At 37.0% G+C, this 18,308-nt stretch overlaps 1 protein-coding gene across 2 annotated transcripts in view; it reads right to left on the reverse strand.

The window, feature by feature from the left end:
- Window positions 1-18,308, reverse strand: part of Rad23 (UV excision repair protein Rad23) — a 61,827-nt gene that overhangs the window by 26,958 nt on the left and 16,561 nt on the right. Inside the window, exons 5-6 of one of the 2 annotated variants that reach the window (XM_081765776.1) lie at window positions 16,214-16,391; window positions 7,485-7,667 (exon numbers count right to left, since the gene is read on the reverse strand). In XM_081765776.1, the coding sequence (XP_081621902.1) occupies window positions 7,485-7,667; window positions 16,214-16,391 (361 nt within the window). The remainder of the gene's footprint in view (window positions 1-7,484; window positions 7,668-16,213; window positions 16,392-18,308) is intronic. The other variant, XM_081765777.1, reaches the window with a different exon arrangement.

Genomic DNA, 18,308 nt, shown 5'->3' on the forward strand with positions numbered 1-18,308 from the left:
TGAGAGAAGGGCCGTGGCCAAACTACAGCATTCAACTACAGTACAGAAACCATTTTTCTACACAGTGACACAGATTTCTGTATGCTGTAAGGGGGCTGTCCAGGTATGTGCGCTGCTTCTGTCCACCCAAGATATCCAGATCCTGGGGAGGGGAAGCAAACTTGCAAGATGCATGGAAATGAGAATTTCTACTATCCAGTTTTATATTTCTTAACCCTTATTCTTTTCATGCGAAGAACACACACTTTAATAAAGTAATTTGCTTTAAACACACAAGGTGAATTATATAAAATTAACGATTTATTATTATTATTATTATTATTATTATTATTATTATTATTATTATTATTATTATTATTATTATTTACGAGAGTACGTCGCGATTGACCATTTCAGCTTCAAACTAAACTCTAGCCCTGGGAAACTGATCACGCGCCACGAAATAGCGATTGCGTTCATTTAATACATGCGTATGTGCTCATCAGGTATAGCAACTGTTCCCGTCGTTGCGCTAAACATTACGAAGATGCAATAAATGCTGCAGCAACGGTTCTTTCTTGTGAAGAATTACTGGAATTCAATTGCAGCTACGTAAAGGGATATCAGGTAGAAATTGAGCACAGCAAATCCCAGCAGAGAACACAATACTGGCATTAGTACAAAAACTGGGTCTTCTAAGTGTGAAAGTGGCGAAGATCTTCCATCTGTATTATTGACGGTTGCTGATGAGCAATCACCTGGACTGCAGCAATCACCTCGTAAGTCATTACGGCGTTCGTTACACGAGACTGGACACTCGTACTCAATGTGTCAGAGTGCTATAAATAAAGCTTGGTATTGAGTTTTACCATTATCCAACAGTTGCTGGAACTTGATAAGGAAAGACTTAAGTACTACATTTGGCTGTAGTTCATCGTAAGAAATTCTCGTATATTGGACATTACACGATTCACAGATCCATTTGTGCAGATACGTCAATTCACTCACATGTAAGTCACTAAAGCCGACACGCCATTGAAGAAGAACATGCTCATTCACTGGAAATCCTTTTGCTGCGCAATATCTGCATAAACAATAGTAAGCAGCATATTTTTAGAGGGACTGTAAACACTTCCAAGTAACGAAGCATTTTCATGGAATTCGTTGAGTAAATGGGGCATCCTACTTCAAAGGAGCCCACGAAGCAGATCTCGGGAGTTTCTTTGAAAACTGGACAATTTTCAAGAATCTGTGACCACCAAAATGACCTGAGTACTTCCTCTAAGGTTGCTTGAAAATGAAGTATATAATAACCGCCCTCAAACACGGGATATAAATTCTATTGGCAGCACAATCCTGATGTAAGTAGCCAGGAACATGGAATAATGTGTTCAGTTGTATTAGTAAGATAGACATTTTTTCCATTTACTATATTGCTTACAAACCCCTCACGTTTACTCTCCACTTGATATGCAGATATATAGTGTATGTATTGTAATGCAGCAAACTTGATACACATGAACGAAAACTCTCAGAACTTGCCCACTACACCAAGGAATTTCGTCTATCTGACGGTTACTTCTCCACCATACCTCTGATGCGAAAATTTTGTATGTAAGGTTCTCGTAAGTGGAAGACACACTGTTTTGTTGTATTGTAAACCAAATAAGTAAGTGATTTTCTTCAATGTTCTGCGTACTAAGCTGTTTTAAAATGAATGCAAATGTTCCGACGTGAACTTGGCATAAGACTGAAATATAACTTTAAATAAATAAATAAATAAAAGTTGTTAGTTGAACAAATCTTTTTGTCATCAGAAGACTTGTTTAAGCTCCCGTGCTCCGTATTGAACGACCTTTTCATGTATGATGAATACTCTTTATCAGGATTTATAAAGACACTTATCTTGAAAATTGTGTTTATTTACAAAAGAAAGTTTATCTTCTGAATCCCCCAAAAGTTTCTTACTTCTTATCTTGATATTCATGTTGTTGAAACTACGTAGGTGACTTTCGAACTCCCATGTGTTTTTAGAAAAGTTTTTTTTTTTTTTTTAATTCGTTTACGTCCCATGATTGTGTACCGAGGGTAGGGGAGTCGGTGATCAGATAAGTGATAATGGTGGAATGAAGGCAGTGGGGGGGGGGGAGAACAAGAGAACCCCCCGAGAAAACCCACGCACCTTTGTGTCAGACGTGGAACGCTCTACTCCTGAGCCACCGCGGCCCCCCAAAATAGTTTTTGCACGCAATTAGCAGAAGTTTTACAAGAGGTTTAAAACCGTATTTCCGGATATTTTGTGATACTTTTAGAAAATGAGGAATAGTTTAAGTTTATTTAGTTGGTTGTTGAGTTGCAGATTAGTATCCGTTCAGCAGCGAGGCTATATGAAACGTGGATTAACAGCTTAACGTGGAATCCAAACAAGATTGAGCTCCCACCAAGAATCGAACCCGGGTGTCCCGCGTCGAAATCGCGTACGCTAACCATATAGCTACGAAGGAGCTGCTCGTGTTTATTTGTTTCAAAATTTGTTCTTTCAATTTTACAAGTTTAATTGTTGCATTCTACCATTACATATAATTTTCATAAGCATTTATCTTCGCCAGTAAAAAATAAAAATAAGAAAATAAAAGTTCTTAAATCAACTTCCAATGTCGAAAAAAAAACATTTATGGTAACATACGAGAATTCCTTACTTTCCTCTTCCGCTGGAGTTAATGTGGTTCCGATTCCCACGTTAAGTTGTAATTTCACGCCTCTTTTAGTATCGCTGCTGAAAGGCATAAACTCCAAATCATCCGACTAACCAACATAAATTCCTTCTCTCAATATAAACAAAAGAAATTAAAAAAAACCCCAGATGAGATTAGAAACGACTACACAAATTAACACAACCAAAAATTTTCAACAAAAAGAAGAAAGAAACTATACTCTTTCTACCTATTTTAGGTTTACTCACTAAATTACTCTCATTCAAAAAAAGAAAAAAAAGTTTGTAATGATAAATCACGCTTTATCCATTAAAAAAACTTGTTTGTACTCGAACTATTTTTTAAAACTTAAATTCACTTTACACAGAAAACATTCCTTTGGCTTCCTAGCTATATATTGCGACAATTACAACGAGGGAATAAATGAAGGACCAGGTTTTAAAATATTTCTAAACACATCCACAGTAAGTTTCGGTGATAAGAAAAGCAAAATTATTGCACAAAAAAGAAATCACTACTATTTTAATGCTTGAAGTATCACAACCTGCGTTCCAGGTTTCGTTTATTGATCATTCTTCCTGCCTGTCGACGTGATATTTGAACGAAGCATCAATTTATAGTACTAAAAGTTGTACGTTCTACGAATTGTTAATTTTAAAAATATTTATAAATGATTAACTATCTATAGTCGTGGCCAACCTAAGTTTTCAGTGACGTAATTCCAGTAGCTCCAAATCACTAACCATAAGTAATTCCAAGTAATATGGAAACTGCACCATTATGAAAGAGTTTCCTACTACAGAACCTCATTTTTTAGATTTACCTGCACTTAGTTAAAATTATTTGTGCTTTGAAGTAACAAATAGTTAATATATACATAATGCATGCTCGCAAATACGACCTGAGTTATATAAACGAACTCAGGGCTGCACATTTTCTGTAACAAGCAATGCGGTTTATCGATGCGCACAAACAAATAAACAAATATTTTAAAGATTACCCTTTATGTAGAACAAATTGTGCAGTTATGATTTGATAAAAGACCTACAATATATCTGTGAGGTGCGATAATTCATACATATGTACGAAATAGCTTGTTTTCTGCTGTACAGGTGCAATATGGCGTCCTGTGTAAGGGAAATTCAGCGTGTCTGTTCACCTGCGTGTTATTTTCGATCACACAGAGGTGACAGTCCATTAAATAGCCAAATAACGCAAATTGTTTTAAACGTGTATTCATATTTACGATGTGTCGATTCCTGTAAAATGTAAGTGGTGGTGTTAACCTTTTAGGTGATTTTTTCGTTGAAAAAGGAATTCTTGGAAAACGGGAAAGTGTCAAAACCCGTAAACGTAAGAGACGGAGTGAAAAAGAAAGGTACACGATCAGAAAAAGTGGATGATTTTACAAAGCATGTCGTCCGTCAAAAAGTGTATAAATTTTGGTACAATAGAAGTAACAAGGCTCCAACGGTGAAGGAAATTTCGGCTGAAATCAACGGTGATTGTGGTGTACAAAAAAATGTTTTAAAGCTTAGGAATACAATTTGTATCGTCTCTTTCTACAAACTTCAATATGAACTATAGAAATAATATAAAACCTACGCAAGATCTTGAGCTCTCTTGGCTACAGGTTAGCGTACTCGTTTTCAGTGTGGGGGATCCAGCTTCGATTCCCTCTGGGAACCTATGTTAAGCTGTAGGTCCGCACATCATTTACCCTCAGTGTTGAAAGAAACTCAGAACCAACCAAACAACTTCGCATTTTTAAATAAGCACACAGCAGAAGCGCAAGGGATAGTACAATAAACTTTATTGAGATCCAATTTTCTATTATAATTTGCATCTTTAAAATTTCCCTATTTACCATGAGGTTTCCCATAATATATTAAACACAGAGGCTTTCATCGTACAATCTGATCGCAAAGCAACGTAAAAAGCAATGAGCAATTGTAACTGCTATGCTTTATTATCATAAATTAAGATGTAATTGTTGCGTTGCGTTGACGAAAATTCTACTGAATAAGGCCCAGAGAGACAAGGAAGGATTTTTTCTTGAAGCACTTTAATTCCCTTCCATTCTGTATGGGAGCGCGGTGGCTCAGTGGCATAGCGCTTATTTCTGATTGGGGTCAGAAAGTGCATAAATTTTGGTGCAATGGAAGGAAGAAGAATCCCACGAATAAAGAAATTTCGGATGTTTCTTTTGTACTGTTTGTTAACTGATCCTCGAACGTGACTGACTGCTAATGTGATCGTCAATCGGAAGCTCTGTCTCAATTCCTACGCATTGCTTCACACACTGGCTGTCAGTTACAGAAAATTCTCCTAAACATGCGCATGAATACAACACTTTCCTTCTGATTGTGAGTGGGCCAGTGTTTACGGAACTGCAAGCTTAGATTGGCCACGACTTTAGCCTGAACCTAAATTTTACACACTCATTTCTAATATTGTTATTATAAGGAACGACCAGATTCGGGAGCTGAGTAGGATCTGCAAGCGGAGAACAAAGGATTGAGGCCAATAAGTAAAGGAAAGAAGAGATACGAAGCGACAGAAAACTGTTAAGACACTTTTGCATTATTAGTACCCGTGCATAATACAATCACGCTATACACACCAACTCGAACTTACTGATTAATCTAGTTCCTATTGCTTACGAAAGTAATAGGATTCTCAATACACCAATATGAAGAAATCTAAGGCGTGCAGAATCACGAGAACAATTCCAGTTGCAATGTATAGCCTTCGTAGTGACCAAATATCTAACGTGGGCTTTTGTGTTAATACTTATTTATTTTTTCATTTCACCTATTATCATCAATCACTATTCCATTAAAATACGAGAGTCTAATCATTCATTCACTATTTTGGGTGAATTGGATTGTTAATTATCTAGCAATCGATTAGTTGGAATCATTAGCTTTCGAGACCCACTTGCAATTACTGATTATAGTTGTGATTCACAACGGGCTTTTACATATGGTTCACATACAAGAACTATATTCATCGCAACATCGTTAAATTACTTTCTTTGAAATATTGGAGTTTTATGACCATATTTAACATAAAATGGAATACTAACTTAAAGGATATAGCTTTATCATTTTCCTAGCCTAGACTTTTAGACAGATTCCATTTAACTTCGGTTGTTTAATTTTAAAATAAAATAAAATAATGATTGATGTGAGTAGGACAAGAAGTGCAGTGGAACCTCTCACGTGGAGACTCTTTTCATGTCGGACACACTATTTTGCAAGAATCCTTTCTAAACACTAGAAAACCTACAAATTTCTATAATTACCCTGACATAAGTAAACAGACGCCCTAGGATAACATGATTTCGTGAAAACATCTAACGAATGCGAATGCCTACGTAGGTAGTGGTAAGCATGCATGCAATAGAAGTGGCACCATGGAGGACATGGCTGTGAAAAAATGAGTGTTTGCCCGAAGTCGCATAATCGGGCACTGGCACTGTGGTAGAAGTCAGCGCACCATCACTGCTGTGTTATGTATACCATCAGCAGCTGTTAACAGGATTATAGGGCAGTTGAAACGGAACGGAGACATGCGCAGACTTAAGATCAGATTGATCGGGACCAACGCCACGCCTGATACATGCTGTCATCGGGAATGCAAGGACCCACTCTTCCAAATTTGCCAATAATATCGCAGCTGATGTTGACAAGATCAACAAGAACCGTCCACCGGCATTTGAATATTACGGAGATTACCGAAGGTTGCTGAAAAGAAGGATCTGCTTACAGAACTATAAGTAATACGGAGAAATAATTGGACCACTAGCATATACACTAACAGTTTTGGAACCACGCTGCATTCTTTGATGAAAGCCCAATTTGCCAAGTCTTGGACAATGATCGACAATAGGAGTGGAAGTGATCGACAGATCACAGTTCATCACAGTTGCACTACCCGATGGTGAAATATGGCAATGTAAGTGTCCTGCTTCGGATTTGGAAAGATGGTTATAATATTTGATTTTTCGCGATGGGTACATCAATGCTGCGAGTGCGAGGTACTGCAAGATGAATTGTTATCTTTCTTTAAAACATATGAACTGTCACGGGGCGCCACGCAATTCATGGATGACGGGACACCATATCATAATGCATAGCTGGCAATCCACTTGAAAAGGCAAAATGGGGTTCAAATTCTTCTGTGACTCGGACAATTTCAGGATATGAATCTTATAGAAAAATATTTGGCATTTCTTTCGGCTAAAATTGCACGAACGGTTACGAACATCTGCAAACAAACAGTTACTTGACCCTCTCCGTGGCATACGATACCATCTGCCACAGGATAGACTGACGACTTATTGGGTACCATGCCACTTAGGGTTTCAAGCGTTACGTGCTTCCCAAGAAAATTCCACCAGATATTAACTACAGCGTCGGAATGTTTCATTATATGCACTAGTAGAAGGCAACAGCCACAGGCTCATTTTTCTGGTGTCGATTTACTTATGTCAAGATAGTGTACATAGAAGCCCGGCTAGAAGTGATAAAATTTCCGAATAAGCCACAGGTGTCCAACTTGAAAGAGAGGTTCTCTGTAATTCTTTGCTATCCACGGTCGCCAGTGGTTGCAAATGTTAAGGATAGTAAAGCGTTTACTTCAATACATAATCGAAAATACTACTAGCTTAAGCACTTAACTGTGTTCGTAGATTCTTCTCTAAATTCATTACTATGATAATCCTACACGCGATCTGAACTTGTATTCTTATGAAGTAAATTACGTAATGAATGACATGGTACACACCTGTGGCTGGCTCATTGAGCATCCGGACAAAGGCCTCCTGGTTCTGTGAGATAAGTTGGAGAAGGGCCGGGTTAGTCTGACCAATTTGCTGCAGGACTGCGTTGAGGAGCTGTGGGTTCTGTTGAATCACCTGCCTCATCTGCTGGAACTGTGGCTGGGACCGAAGAAATGCCAGCGGGTCTTCTGCAAGCACAACACACACACGCTGCACACCACATTCATACTGTTAACAATGCAATGCCATGTCAACAGCCTAAACCACACTTAATGTTAGCCTAAGGAACAAACATGTCTATCAGGCGACATTAACATTACTCACTAACTTCCCTCAAAGGAGATGCTTCACTAAAGATTTTTTTTTTTTTTTTAAACTTAATTCTTTAAACGAAACTATATTTATGAAGTTAGGTTCTGTCTTAATGGTTTCTTTTGAAAGAACAACTGCTTCTCTACCAAACCAAAGTTTCGAAGCGTCGACAGTTTTCCTTTATTTTTCTATTATTATTATTATTATTATTATTATTTGTAATGTAACCTGTAAAAATCTATTAAAATTACTAATATTAACAGAACATAGGTCAATTCTGTCAATAGTAGGTTATTTATGCCTGTCTCTTACAATTATACGGATGACAGCATCGGTTTATCTGACGTACGACAACAGACGATCTGAATTAACGTCACTTTGATTTGCCGATTATAGGACAACACAATTTGTGCTAAGCCATCTCATTTGGTGAGAAACACTGCTACATTTACTTACAAAACTTGCTCTTGAATATTATCTCCATCAATATCTGTATATCTTCAAATCATCTTCTATTAGTAAGGTTCGGTAATAAGAAAAACTCAGGTTTGGGTAAATTAGGAGAATAAAAGGGTGATTAAGTTCTGTAATCTCTTGTTCAGTTCAAAAACAAAGAAAGAAAGCATTTTACGATAATGGTGAATTAGAAATCAGTCTTTAACGTAAACACCACGGTATGATTTGAGCCGCATTCACGAAAAAGTATATACAACGCAATATGGTACGGTATTAGGTTGCTCTATATTTCAAATTCACTACTTGTTTCCCCTTATTAACCATCTCTACAATAGAAAATATCACCCAGTACCCCAATGGAAAAGAACCTATTAAAGTAAGTCGAAAATTCCTAGGTTATCTGTAAATTTGTATCTAAACTAAGTTTGAAAAATCCATTTTGAAAGTGTTTCCTAAAACCAAATTATTTAAAAAAATCCAATAATTACAAAAAAATCATGAATTCATCTCAAAATCAGAGACTGGCTCCTTTTCTACCATGAAATAAAAAATAATTATATTGCTTTGTTTATTCTTTCATATGAATATATAGCAAACTTAGTATTTTCAACTAACATATTCACACAAACAAAAAATTAAGTTATTGTACTGTAACGAACAAAATATTGCTCCCCAAGTAAATATTCTAATAATATTACTAATTAACAGATTTATAGAATTCTATTTCAATATTATATATTGCCTCGTTTAAATCTCTCTAATAAAAAGTATAGAATTCTACTGTTAGTCAGTCTAAGAAACATTCCAGAAATAGTCCTCTTGGACTTTGATTACAAGTCTCTTACCCAACGTACTGTATGAAGCAGAAGTTTTGTCTAAATTTAAAAAAAGGAGACTTGTTATCATCGATGACTGATTTTTACAGTTCATTGAGACTTGTTATCATCAATGATTGATTTTTACAGTTCATTATCTAAAACAGAAAATAATAAACATACAAATTGTTTGAGGAATTGACCAAGTTATTAATACTATAACTTTCGTCTGTGAATACTTATTACTTTTTGTAACTGTAGAACATTTAACACAAAACTATAGGATATTCAAAATTTAGTTGTACTTCGAGGTATTGTTAACGCTTTCAAAATTTTAAGCATTTGCTCGCAACGTATATAAACTCTTGATACAAATAATGCTACTTACGCACTATACTTGTATGTTAATAGTGGATGCGGCAAAGGATTTCACTTTTTTTTTTTAAATTGTTACTATGTTTACGTAGCAGTGATAAACGATAAGTCTGAACCAGGCTGAATTTGAATCAAGATTTCATAGGCCATTATGTAAGTGCACCTTGAGAATAAGTCCCGGTTATTTATTGAAATTATTTCTATATATTAATCAGGTGCTTTATTATTATTATTAATCAACTATGTGGGAACATACTTTTAAAAATTCCACTACGCTTTGACTTACATCTGTGAGTCTTAAGTAAAAATCTATCTTTTGAAAAGCATATTTAGTGTTACAATTCAATATCAGCGATAGGCAAGGTTTATCTCCAAACTTCTTGGATTTCTAACAGCCCGACAAGGAGGGACCGCTCGAGGCAAGTCTTCAATCATTTGTGACCAAACAATGTAACAGGTGATATTATCAGATTTTCTTTTAAAACAAATGTAACATATTACTTTAACACAGAAGAAAGCTAGTGAAGTGTAGCATTTTTAATTATATGAAACGTGGGCAAATAATAACATCATAATTTATTTTTATATTGGTTCAGCCAAGTTTTAAGTGTAATGATCACCAACATTTCAACTAACTTACTGACGATTTTAGTGCTTAGCTCTTCATTCATGTCAACTTCTCGAAGGCAACAAGGTTTGGTAGCCAAAATCGTACTCGGAATATAACAATTCTTTAAAATTCTCTGAGCACACAGCAGCGCAGTGTTGGTTAATAATAAATGCACATATGTAGCTTGTAACTGTTTTGAACGTAACTGTTCTAGTGTGCGTGTAAATTACATCTACTTAAATCTGAATGTCAAACACTCGAAAATCAACTATTTTCCAACGAAAGCAACTAATCCGGACTAGTACTGCAAAAGCAGCAGTTTTTTTCCCCTAGGAAGATAGGTTTTACTCCTTATAATTCACAATTTATGAACCCTAAGTCACTGAAACGATTATTCCCAATATACATTACCTCCAACTACGCAAAGTGAAACTATCACTGAAAACCAACAACGCCAAAAGACACAACAATTGCATCGCCCTATCTTTTCTAATCCGAACAAAAATGTTTGGAAACCAGCGATGCATATTTTTTACCATTGAATAAAATTAAGAACAACAGATCTTAACATATCTGAACTGTTTGTTACAAGTAGTTCAGAATTTTGTTACCAGAACAGTTATGTTAACAAGGTGTCGAACGGAAAATCATAAATGAGATCACACTACTGAAAGAGCAAGTAAATGTGACTATACAGAAGGTAATCTCATGCAATTAGATCTGGAAGGTTGCTTATGTCAATTACATATTACACTACGAATATTTATATAAATGACCAGTGCCATACCTGTCACTGAATAATGTAAATTACTGAACTTCGCGGATTCATACAGATACATGAAATAACATTAAGACAACGCAAATGCACTAATGCGAATATGGTAAATTACTTATTTAATTCAGTTACCAACGTTTATTTCCGGTTTGTACTTACACACGATCCGCTTGATTTTATTATAAAAACCTTAGAACCTAGAGGCACCACTATTTGCGAGTACCATCCGTAGATTTTGATTTAAACTCACATTTCTTCCATAATAGGAAATCAACGCATCCAAAAACTCGCCCTTAGCAGGCTACTTTCGTTGTCGTCTTTTCTCATGTTGATATTGCGTAAGAATATATTTGAGACTCCTACGCCGAAATGTTCAAATGAACTTTCTTTTTCCGTTTGCGAACTATGAAAAATCTTAATGCCACACTTATATTTAAGTGCTTTTTTGACCGTTCTAAATATCCAAATGAGAAACCGTACGGACTACTGAAATCGACCATTCACGCAGAAGCGATACCGGCGTAAGAGAGTAACAGTTAGTAAATCAGTTTAATAACCAAAACTACGTAATTCGGATCTTAGATGTATGAGCATAGCTCATATAGGTTTGAAAAAAACAGTTATTTACAATACATTTCACTGCTCTAAACAAAATTTCCTGGCGATCCACCTCACAAACAGGTATGGTCGGCTAAACGGCTTTCAACTGAATAATGCAGCCTCCATTGATATTATTTTTGGCATTCTAGAACAAGTCAACTGTCTCTTAATTCAAGTAACACACTAATTTCATCACAATGGTAGGTTAAAGCAGAAAACTCTGTGCCCCAACAAAAGCATGCACGTAAGATATTAGGGTATAGGTATACACCACTACAAACACTACAGTCGATAATCGTAAGGCATTTAGATTTGCCTCATACAAAACAAATGATTTGGTCACCAGCAAACAGGACTTATAGAAGTTGAAATCAATTTGACCTACATCTTCAAAAGGACTATCTAGATTTGAATTACGTAATTTTGTCGAGTTAGAAGTTCTTCTTATTCAAAGCTGAATACGATTCCTTCAAGCTGATCTACCATAATGGCCAACATTAGTATATCTTTATATATCTCTAGTGTTCAAGAAGTCAATTAACTGAACGGAAGGCCTCGTTATTAAAGGATTAGTATCCTTGATGACCATATTATCAAGGTAATACTACAACTAGATAACTTGGAAATCGCATTTTGTATAATATGAAATAAACTGTCAATTTAAACACTGAACTAATTACTGCAGTACCTCGTGCACTGTGAAAATCTGTGCAATCCTACTTAAACGAAATATGATAGTTCAAGTAACTCACGGTAAATAATGCTTGGACGAAGGTTCCTGAGTTACGTGGGAATAGTTTTCACTTTCGAAATAAAATCAATTCCTCTGTCTTCTCACAGGTATCGATACTTGACTCTATACTGTATGATGGGAAGTTCGTTGTTCCTCAACAATTAGCAAATTCAGAATTTCTCCTTATTTTTCGAGATTTCTGACGCTTAATTATATTTTCTTGTACCATTACTACCCAATAAGGCAATGCAATAGTAGAAGAAGCGGTAATGTGTGTCCTCTAAGATTTAATATAGAATCATGGACAAACTATCTCCCCCGAAAACCTCATCGCTACCAAATTTAATCTCTAATTGTACTATTCAGGTGACGATACAGTCTCAACTAGAAAGGAGGGAAAATACCGAAATTTCTCAGAGTTACATCCTAGCATTTGCAAACTTAGATTACGTTAATAAGTACAGTATTGTTTAAAATTCCTAGCTATCAACAACTACAAAGCCTTGCATTATTATCCATAGATGGTATTGGTTGTTTGGTTAGTGGTTAGCGTCCTTTTTCAGCACCAAGGCTATATAAGATGTGGACCTACACTTTAAGATGGAATCCGAACCATGTATTCAATATTTAAATCTGCCACCAGAAATCGAACTAGGAACTCGGTGAACGAAAGGCACGCAAGCTAGCCACTAGACCACTGGTAAGTGTTCATAGATGGTATTCAATCAAACAAATGTAAATTATGTATGGCGAATAGGAATATTAATTTTAAGCGAAACTATTAAAATGTCTTACGTATAGTTGCGAGGGAATAGTCCTTTAAATACAGATGGATAGTGAAGTTTTTTGAACAAGGCTGTATGTCTTTAAACTACAGTAACAAGTCCCGACTTTTCAGTTAAGGCATCATACATGCTTTTGGTGACTACGATCTAAGAAAGTAAGAGGGCAAGAACGACTTAAATCTCCTAGGTATACTACCACAGTACTTGTCTGTTCTGGCTGACTACTCGAAACACCTTGAATTTCAACTATCAATTTGTTTTCTGTCCCTGAAGCGAGTATGTTACGTTTAGCGTACTTACTTTCGGAAGTTTAGACCCAATATGGTAACCTATGTGGAAATAACTAAAGGGGCAGGTATGAACATTACCTTGCACACATTACAGAAACATACAAGGTCTGTATGATAAGTAATGAGACTCGCCGCGCCGCGCCGCGCGTGTCGCTGGAGCGGGTTTGTCGGTGATGGAGGATGTAGGGGGGGGGTCCGAGCAAAGCAACGCACCGCGCGTCAGTTGGCTCCGAGCCTTAGTGGAGCGCGGACAAGCCTTGGACAAAGCCCTTGTGAACATTCTTGTCACGGCGGAAAATCAACAAACATGGAGGGTTCCATCGAACAGCGTTATGCGATCAAATTTTGCGTTCGCCTGGGGAAAACGGCTACTCAGACGCTTTCTCTCATCACGGAGGCCTACAAAGAGGAAGCCCTATCCAAAGCCCAGGTGTTTCGTTGGCACAGTGCGTTCCGGAACGGCCGGGAAAGCGTTGAGGATCTGGAGAGGGCTGGACGCCCGACAACAGTGACTACGGACGAAACTGTGGCAAAAGTGAGGGATCTCCTGAACTCAGACCGTCGATTATCGTTGAGATTGATTGCTGATGAACTCGATATGAACCACACAACAGTGCACAAGATTGTGACGGAACAATCGGGAATGAGAAAAATCTGTGCGAAACTGGTGCCGCGAGTGTTGACTGACGAACAAAAGCAACGACGTGTTGATTGTTGTCAGGAACTGTTGAACCTCATGAACAGTGACCCTAACTTTGAAGATGACGTCATAACAGGTGACGAGTCGTGGGTGTTCCAGTACGACCCTGAAACGAAACGTCAAAGCGCGGAGTGGCACACTCCTGCGTCCCCGCGCCCCAAGAAGGCCAGAATGTCGAAGTCAAAGGTGAAAACAATGTTGATTGTTTTTTTTTTGACAATGTGGGGGTGGTCCACAAGGAGTTTGTACCCCAAGGACAAGCCGTCAACGCCGCCTTCTACAAACAAGTCCTTGAGAGACTGCACAGGAGCGTCAAGCGGAAAAGACCGGCGATCGCTAGCCGGTGGAAGTTGCATCACGACAATGCCCCTGCCCACACCGCCTTCTTAGTGACCTCCTTTTTGACCCGGATTGGGGTGGAAGTCCTTCCACAACCACCCTACAGCCCAGATGTGAGCCCGGCCGACTTCTTCCTCTTCCCGAAGCTGAAGCCACGCTTGAAAGGAACCCGTTTTGCAGACGTCACAGCCATCCAAGCAGCCGTGACCACATTTCTAAAGAACATGCCGGCTGCTGACTTCCAGGGGGCGTTTGCAGCGTGGAAACATCGATTGCAGAAGTGCATCGACGCAAGAGGAGAGTACTTCGAAAGCTTTTAAGTCCCTGTACAGATCAGATCAATAAAACAATGTTTCCAGACCTGGTCTCATTACTTATCATACAAACCCTGTATTAACGTAGAAATCCTCCAGTATAAAAATTACTAACAATGCTCGCTGAAGGACGTACCCTTTTGAATTTAAGTGCTGGTATGAAATTTTTCTACCTTCTATTTATCTAACATGTATAACTTATTTCAGTATTACGCCACAAATATACGAAAAATTCAATATTTACGACAAATTGTACTGACATCCATTATGACACAAATTATAGAGATAATTGTTATGAATTAAAATATATTGAAAGTGATTTCTTAAACAATACATCGACTTAAGTATACATTTATGAAGAAAATTATTTTGTTATATCTGGTGGGTTATTGTTGCGACTGTGATCATTTCCTATCATACTTCACACAATGATAATAAAAAGTTAATTGCCATTCGGCTCTCAAAATTACGGCACTGTACAAAAACGAAACAAATTTAAATCTTTCATTTTACATTCATGCCTTGTATGCTAATTATAACAGTAAGTGAATGATGGAAAATTTCATAAAATAAGATGGAAGGAAAACGAAAGAAAACCTTGGACACAATGCTATCAAAAAACTCAAATCGCACATGGTCGCAGCACGGACCTTTCACAAAAAAGTTCACCGCTCTACAAATGAGATACATTAGCTCTTCATATAAATGGAATTCGAAAAAAATGAAATGAAATCTCTGAGTTTTACGTCCCACGGTTATGCCGGTGAGGCTAAAGGAGACGGTGATGATGAGTAATAAATGAAATGGTGGAATGAAGAAAGTGGGAGAACCCCAAGAAAACCCACGCACACGAAATGGAATTCGAACGTTCAAACATGGAACATTCGTCCTGAAATGAATGACAAATATAAATTACCTAAACCAGATATTATTATTATTAGCAGTTACTTTCTACCTTATAAACATTTCTGGAGCGAATTCCCATTGGAAGTTAAAACACATGACTACGTGAACAAAAAACAGTTTACTAATAACAAACTACTTCGAGTTCCTGGAATTTAATCAGGGCTATTCTATGAATCTTACATGTTAACATAGAACCCATCCACCAAATTAAGGTTTCCCATCTCTCATGTTAAAAACCGACAAGAACCGATCCATCAACCTTTATGAAGAAAGGGAAATTATTGATATTTCAGAATGATATATACTTAAGAACAAACATTGGTAGGATTATGTCAGTATAATTGTACTCAATGTGTCATAAATTTTCTTATAAGAGGTTGCATAAAGAAAGCGTTGTGCAAATATCAAAAAATGCACCAAATGTACGAAATTCTATCCAATGCCCAATTCAATGACCCGAGCTTCCTTGATGCAGCACAGAAGAATCCACTTTTTGTTAGGCTTGTAAAACCCATATACACAAAAGCTATGCATTGGTCAAGCCGCAGTTATAATATTCGGTAAGCAATTCTGATTTTTTCTTTTTCTTTTTTTGCAGGGCTAAATATAAATGTGTATTATACGGGAACAGAGTAAAGGAGATTACTCGTAAGTAAAACATTTGGTACTAACGATGGCAGATAATTTCTGAATGGCTCGAATACATGGTAACATCCAGACTAACCTTCTGACGAAGCCCCTGTGCCAGTAGGCGTGAGAGAAGCCTGTGAGCCCAGCGACGACTCTGACTCCCTATCCTGACTATGCGAATTGTCATCAAACATTATGCTGGGGATTCCTGTCAGCAGGTACTCGACCGCACGATCAGGGTTATTAAAACTAGCTCGTAGTGCCTGCTCCACCTGAAAGAAAAAATGTATATATCATAGCATATATATATATAAGGAATGTCCATGTGAGTGCTTTATCGGGTCCTTTGTCCTATCTATTGGTGACTCTTGGTACTATTTGACTGTATATGCCATGCATACGTAGATGTAAAAATGTCCATGTAAAAAGGGGCCAAAAGATGTAACTAAGCCTATTCTTCTTATGCGGGTTTCAATATTAAATCGCAGTTTTCTCGAAAATGAATTTTTGTGACATTTCTTCTTTTTTTTTCCCTTACCCTTCATATATATTAAATATACTCCATAGTTCTGGATAATCACAATTAACATTTTAAAACACATTTTTCTGACCAGATCAAAATGAATTATTTAATAACTATAAGATTTTTGTTACAGTTTCAAGGACCTAACGTCCCCTTCATCAGACTTTTCTCAATGTCTGATGAAGAGGACGTTAGGTCCTTGAAACTGTAACAAAAATCGTATAGTTATTAAATAATTCATTTTGTTCTTGTCAGAAAAATGTGTTTTAATATATATATATGCAGCAACCAAAATAAAGGCTTACTTCCTCAACTTTCAGATGGTAAACCGATATATGAATTTCGAGGGAACAGTCTGCTACTAACAAGGGTTGAAAGGCAAGCAAAATACATTAAGACAGAGAGACAGAACCGTCTGTCAAACCCTGTACAAATTATAAAATACGGCATATCTTATGTAACACGATACTGTATCAACTTCAAAACTGACAGACTGGTTTATAAATAGCGAACATTACAATACTCACAGTAACAGAAGAAAAAGTAAAGGAATTTTTCCTTCACTCAAATCGATAGTTCACATCAGAATACAGTTCACTAATTCATCCACTTTTAATGGTATTTGAGGAATTTCACATAATCAATAACATTCACCTCTCAATTTTACATAACAGGAGTATTTTAGCTAAACAAAAATCCGAAGACTTCAATTTCTGTGCTGTGCGCTGCCCATCACGTCATTCAGTCTGCTTACAAAATAGGAAGATACTTCACATTCTTAATCGGCGCTCATATTTTCAGACTTATAATAACTCTTGCTGTGATTGAACATATTTGTGTTCATGTTAATTAACACCTACGATGGTACTTTTTTAGTTGGTACACACTGTACATAGTTGACACACTGCTGGAAGACGCTGGAGTGTGTACCAGTAGCAATGAGTTTTCATTGATGTTCACAACAGAGCGCCCTATCGCATACACAGTGGCATCTCTGTAGAAAAGCGCTGACCCCGAAGTACTTCTTTCATTTCAGGGAGATTAATGTCATAAAGGCTCACATTTGTGAACTATGGGGAATGTTCAAGGACCTCTTACCTGCACCGTTTGAGTAAGTGTCTTACAAGAGAAGCCTTACGATAATACTCTGCAGATGATTAACTCCCAATACATGTTCTTGTCGAAACGGCCATTGTCGAATATAGCAAAATGCCATTCTCACAGGCTTCAAGACGCAATCGAATCCAGGTGTTCAGCTTTCTGTGCTGGTATATTAAAAACGACGCTATCCAGTTTGCTTATGTGCTGGTACCTAAACACGACGTTATTCAGTTTTCTTCTTCAAATACACTGAACACATCACTTCTGGAGAAAATCTACGTCTTCAGCACAAGTATTATCTTTGTTTCTTCAAACACGAAATTAACTAATTCTAGGTAAAGAATAACAATAGCTTCCATGTTGTATTTCTTTTCATTCAGCTTCTAATGTTCTCTGCGATTCACCACCTATTTTTCTTTTAACACTCCTTCTGCTAACTCCAATTTCCGATTCACTTTCAAAAACCTCCCGACACTCAACCCAATTCATCTGCTATTCTTTATTTATTATATAACACAATTACGTTACGAGCATACACGCAAAATTTTATATATATATATATATA

The sequence above is a fragment of the Thermobia domestica genome, chromosome 7 (assembly GCF_964235325.1).
Source record: "Thermobia domestica chromosome 7, izTheDome1.hap1.1, whole genome shotgun sequence".
In the NCBI taxonomy this organism is placed as follows: domain Eukaryota; kingdom Metazoa; phylum Arthropoda; class Insecta; order Zygentoma; family Lepismatidae; genus Thermobia; species Thermobia domestica.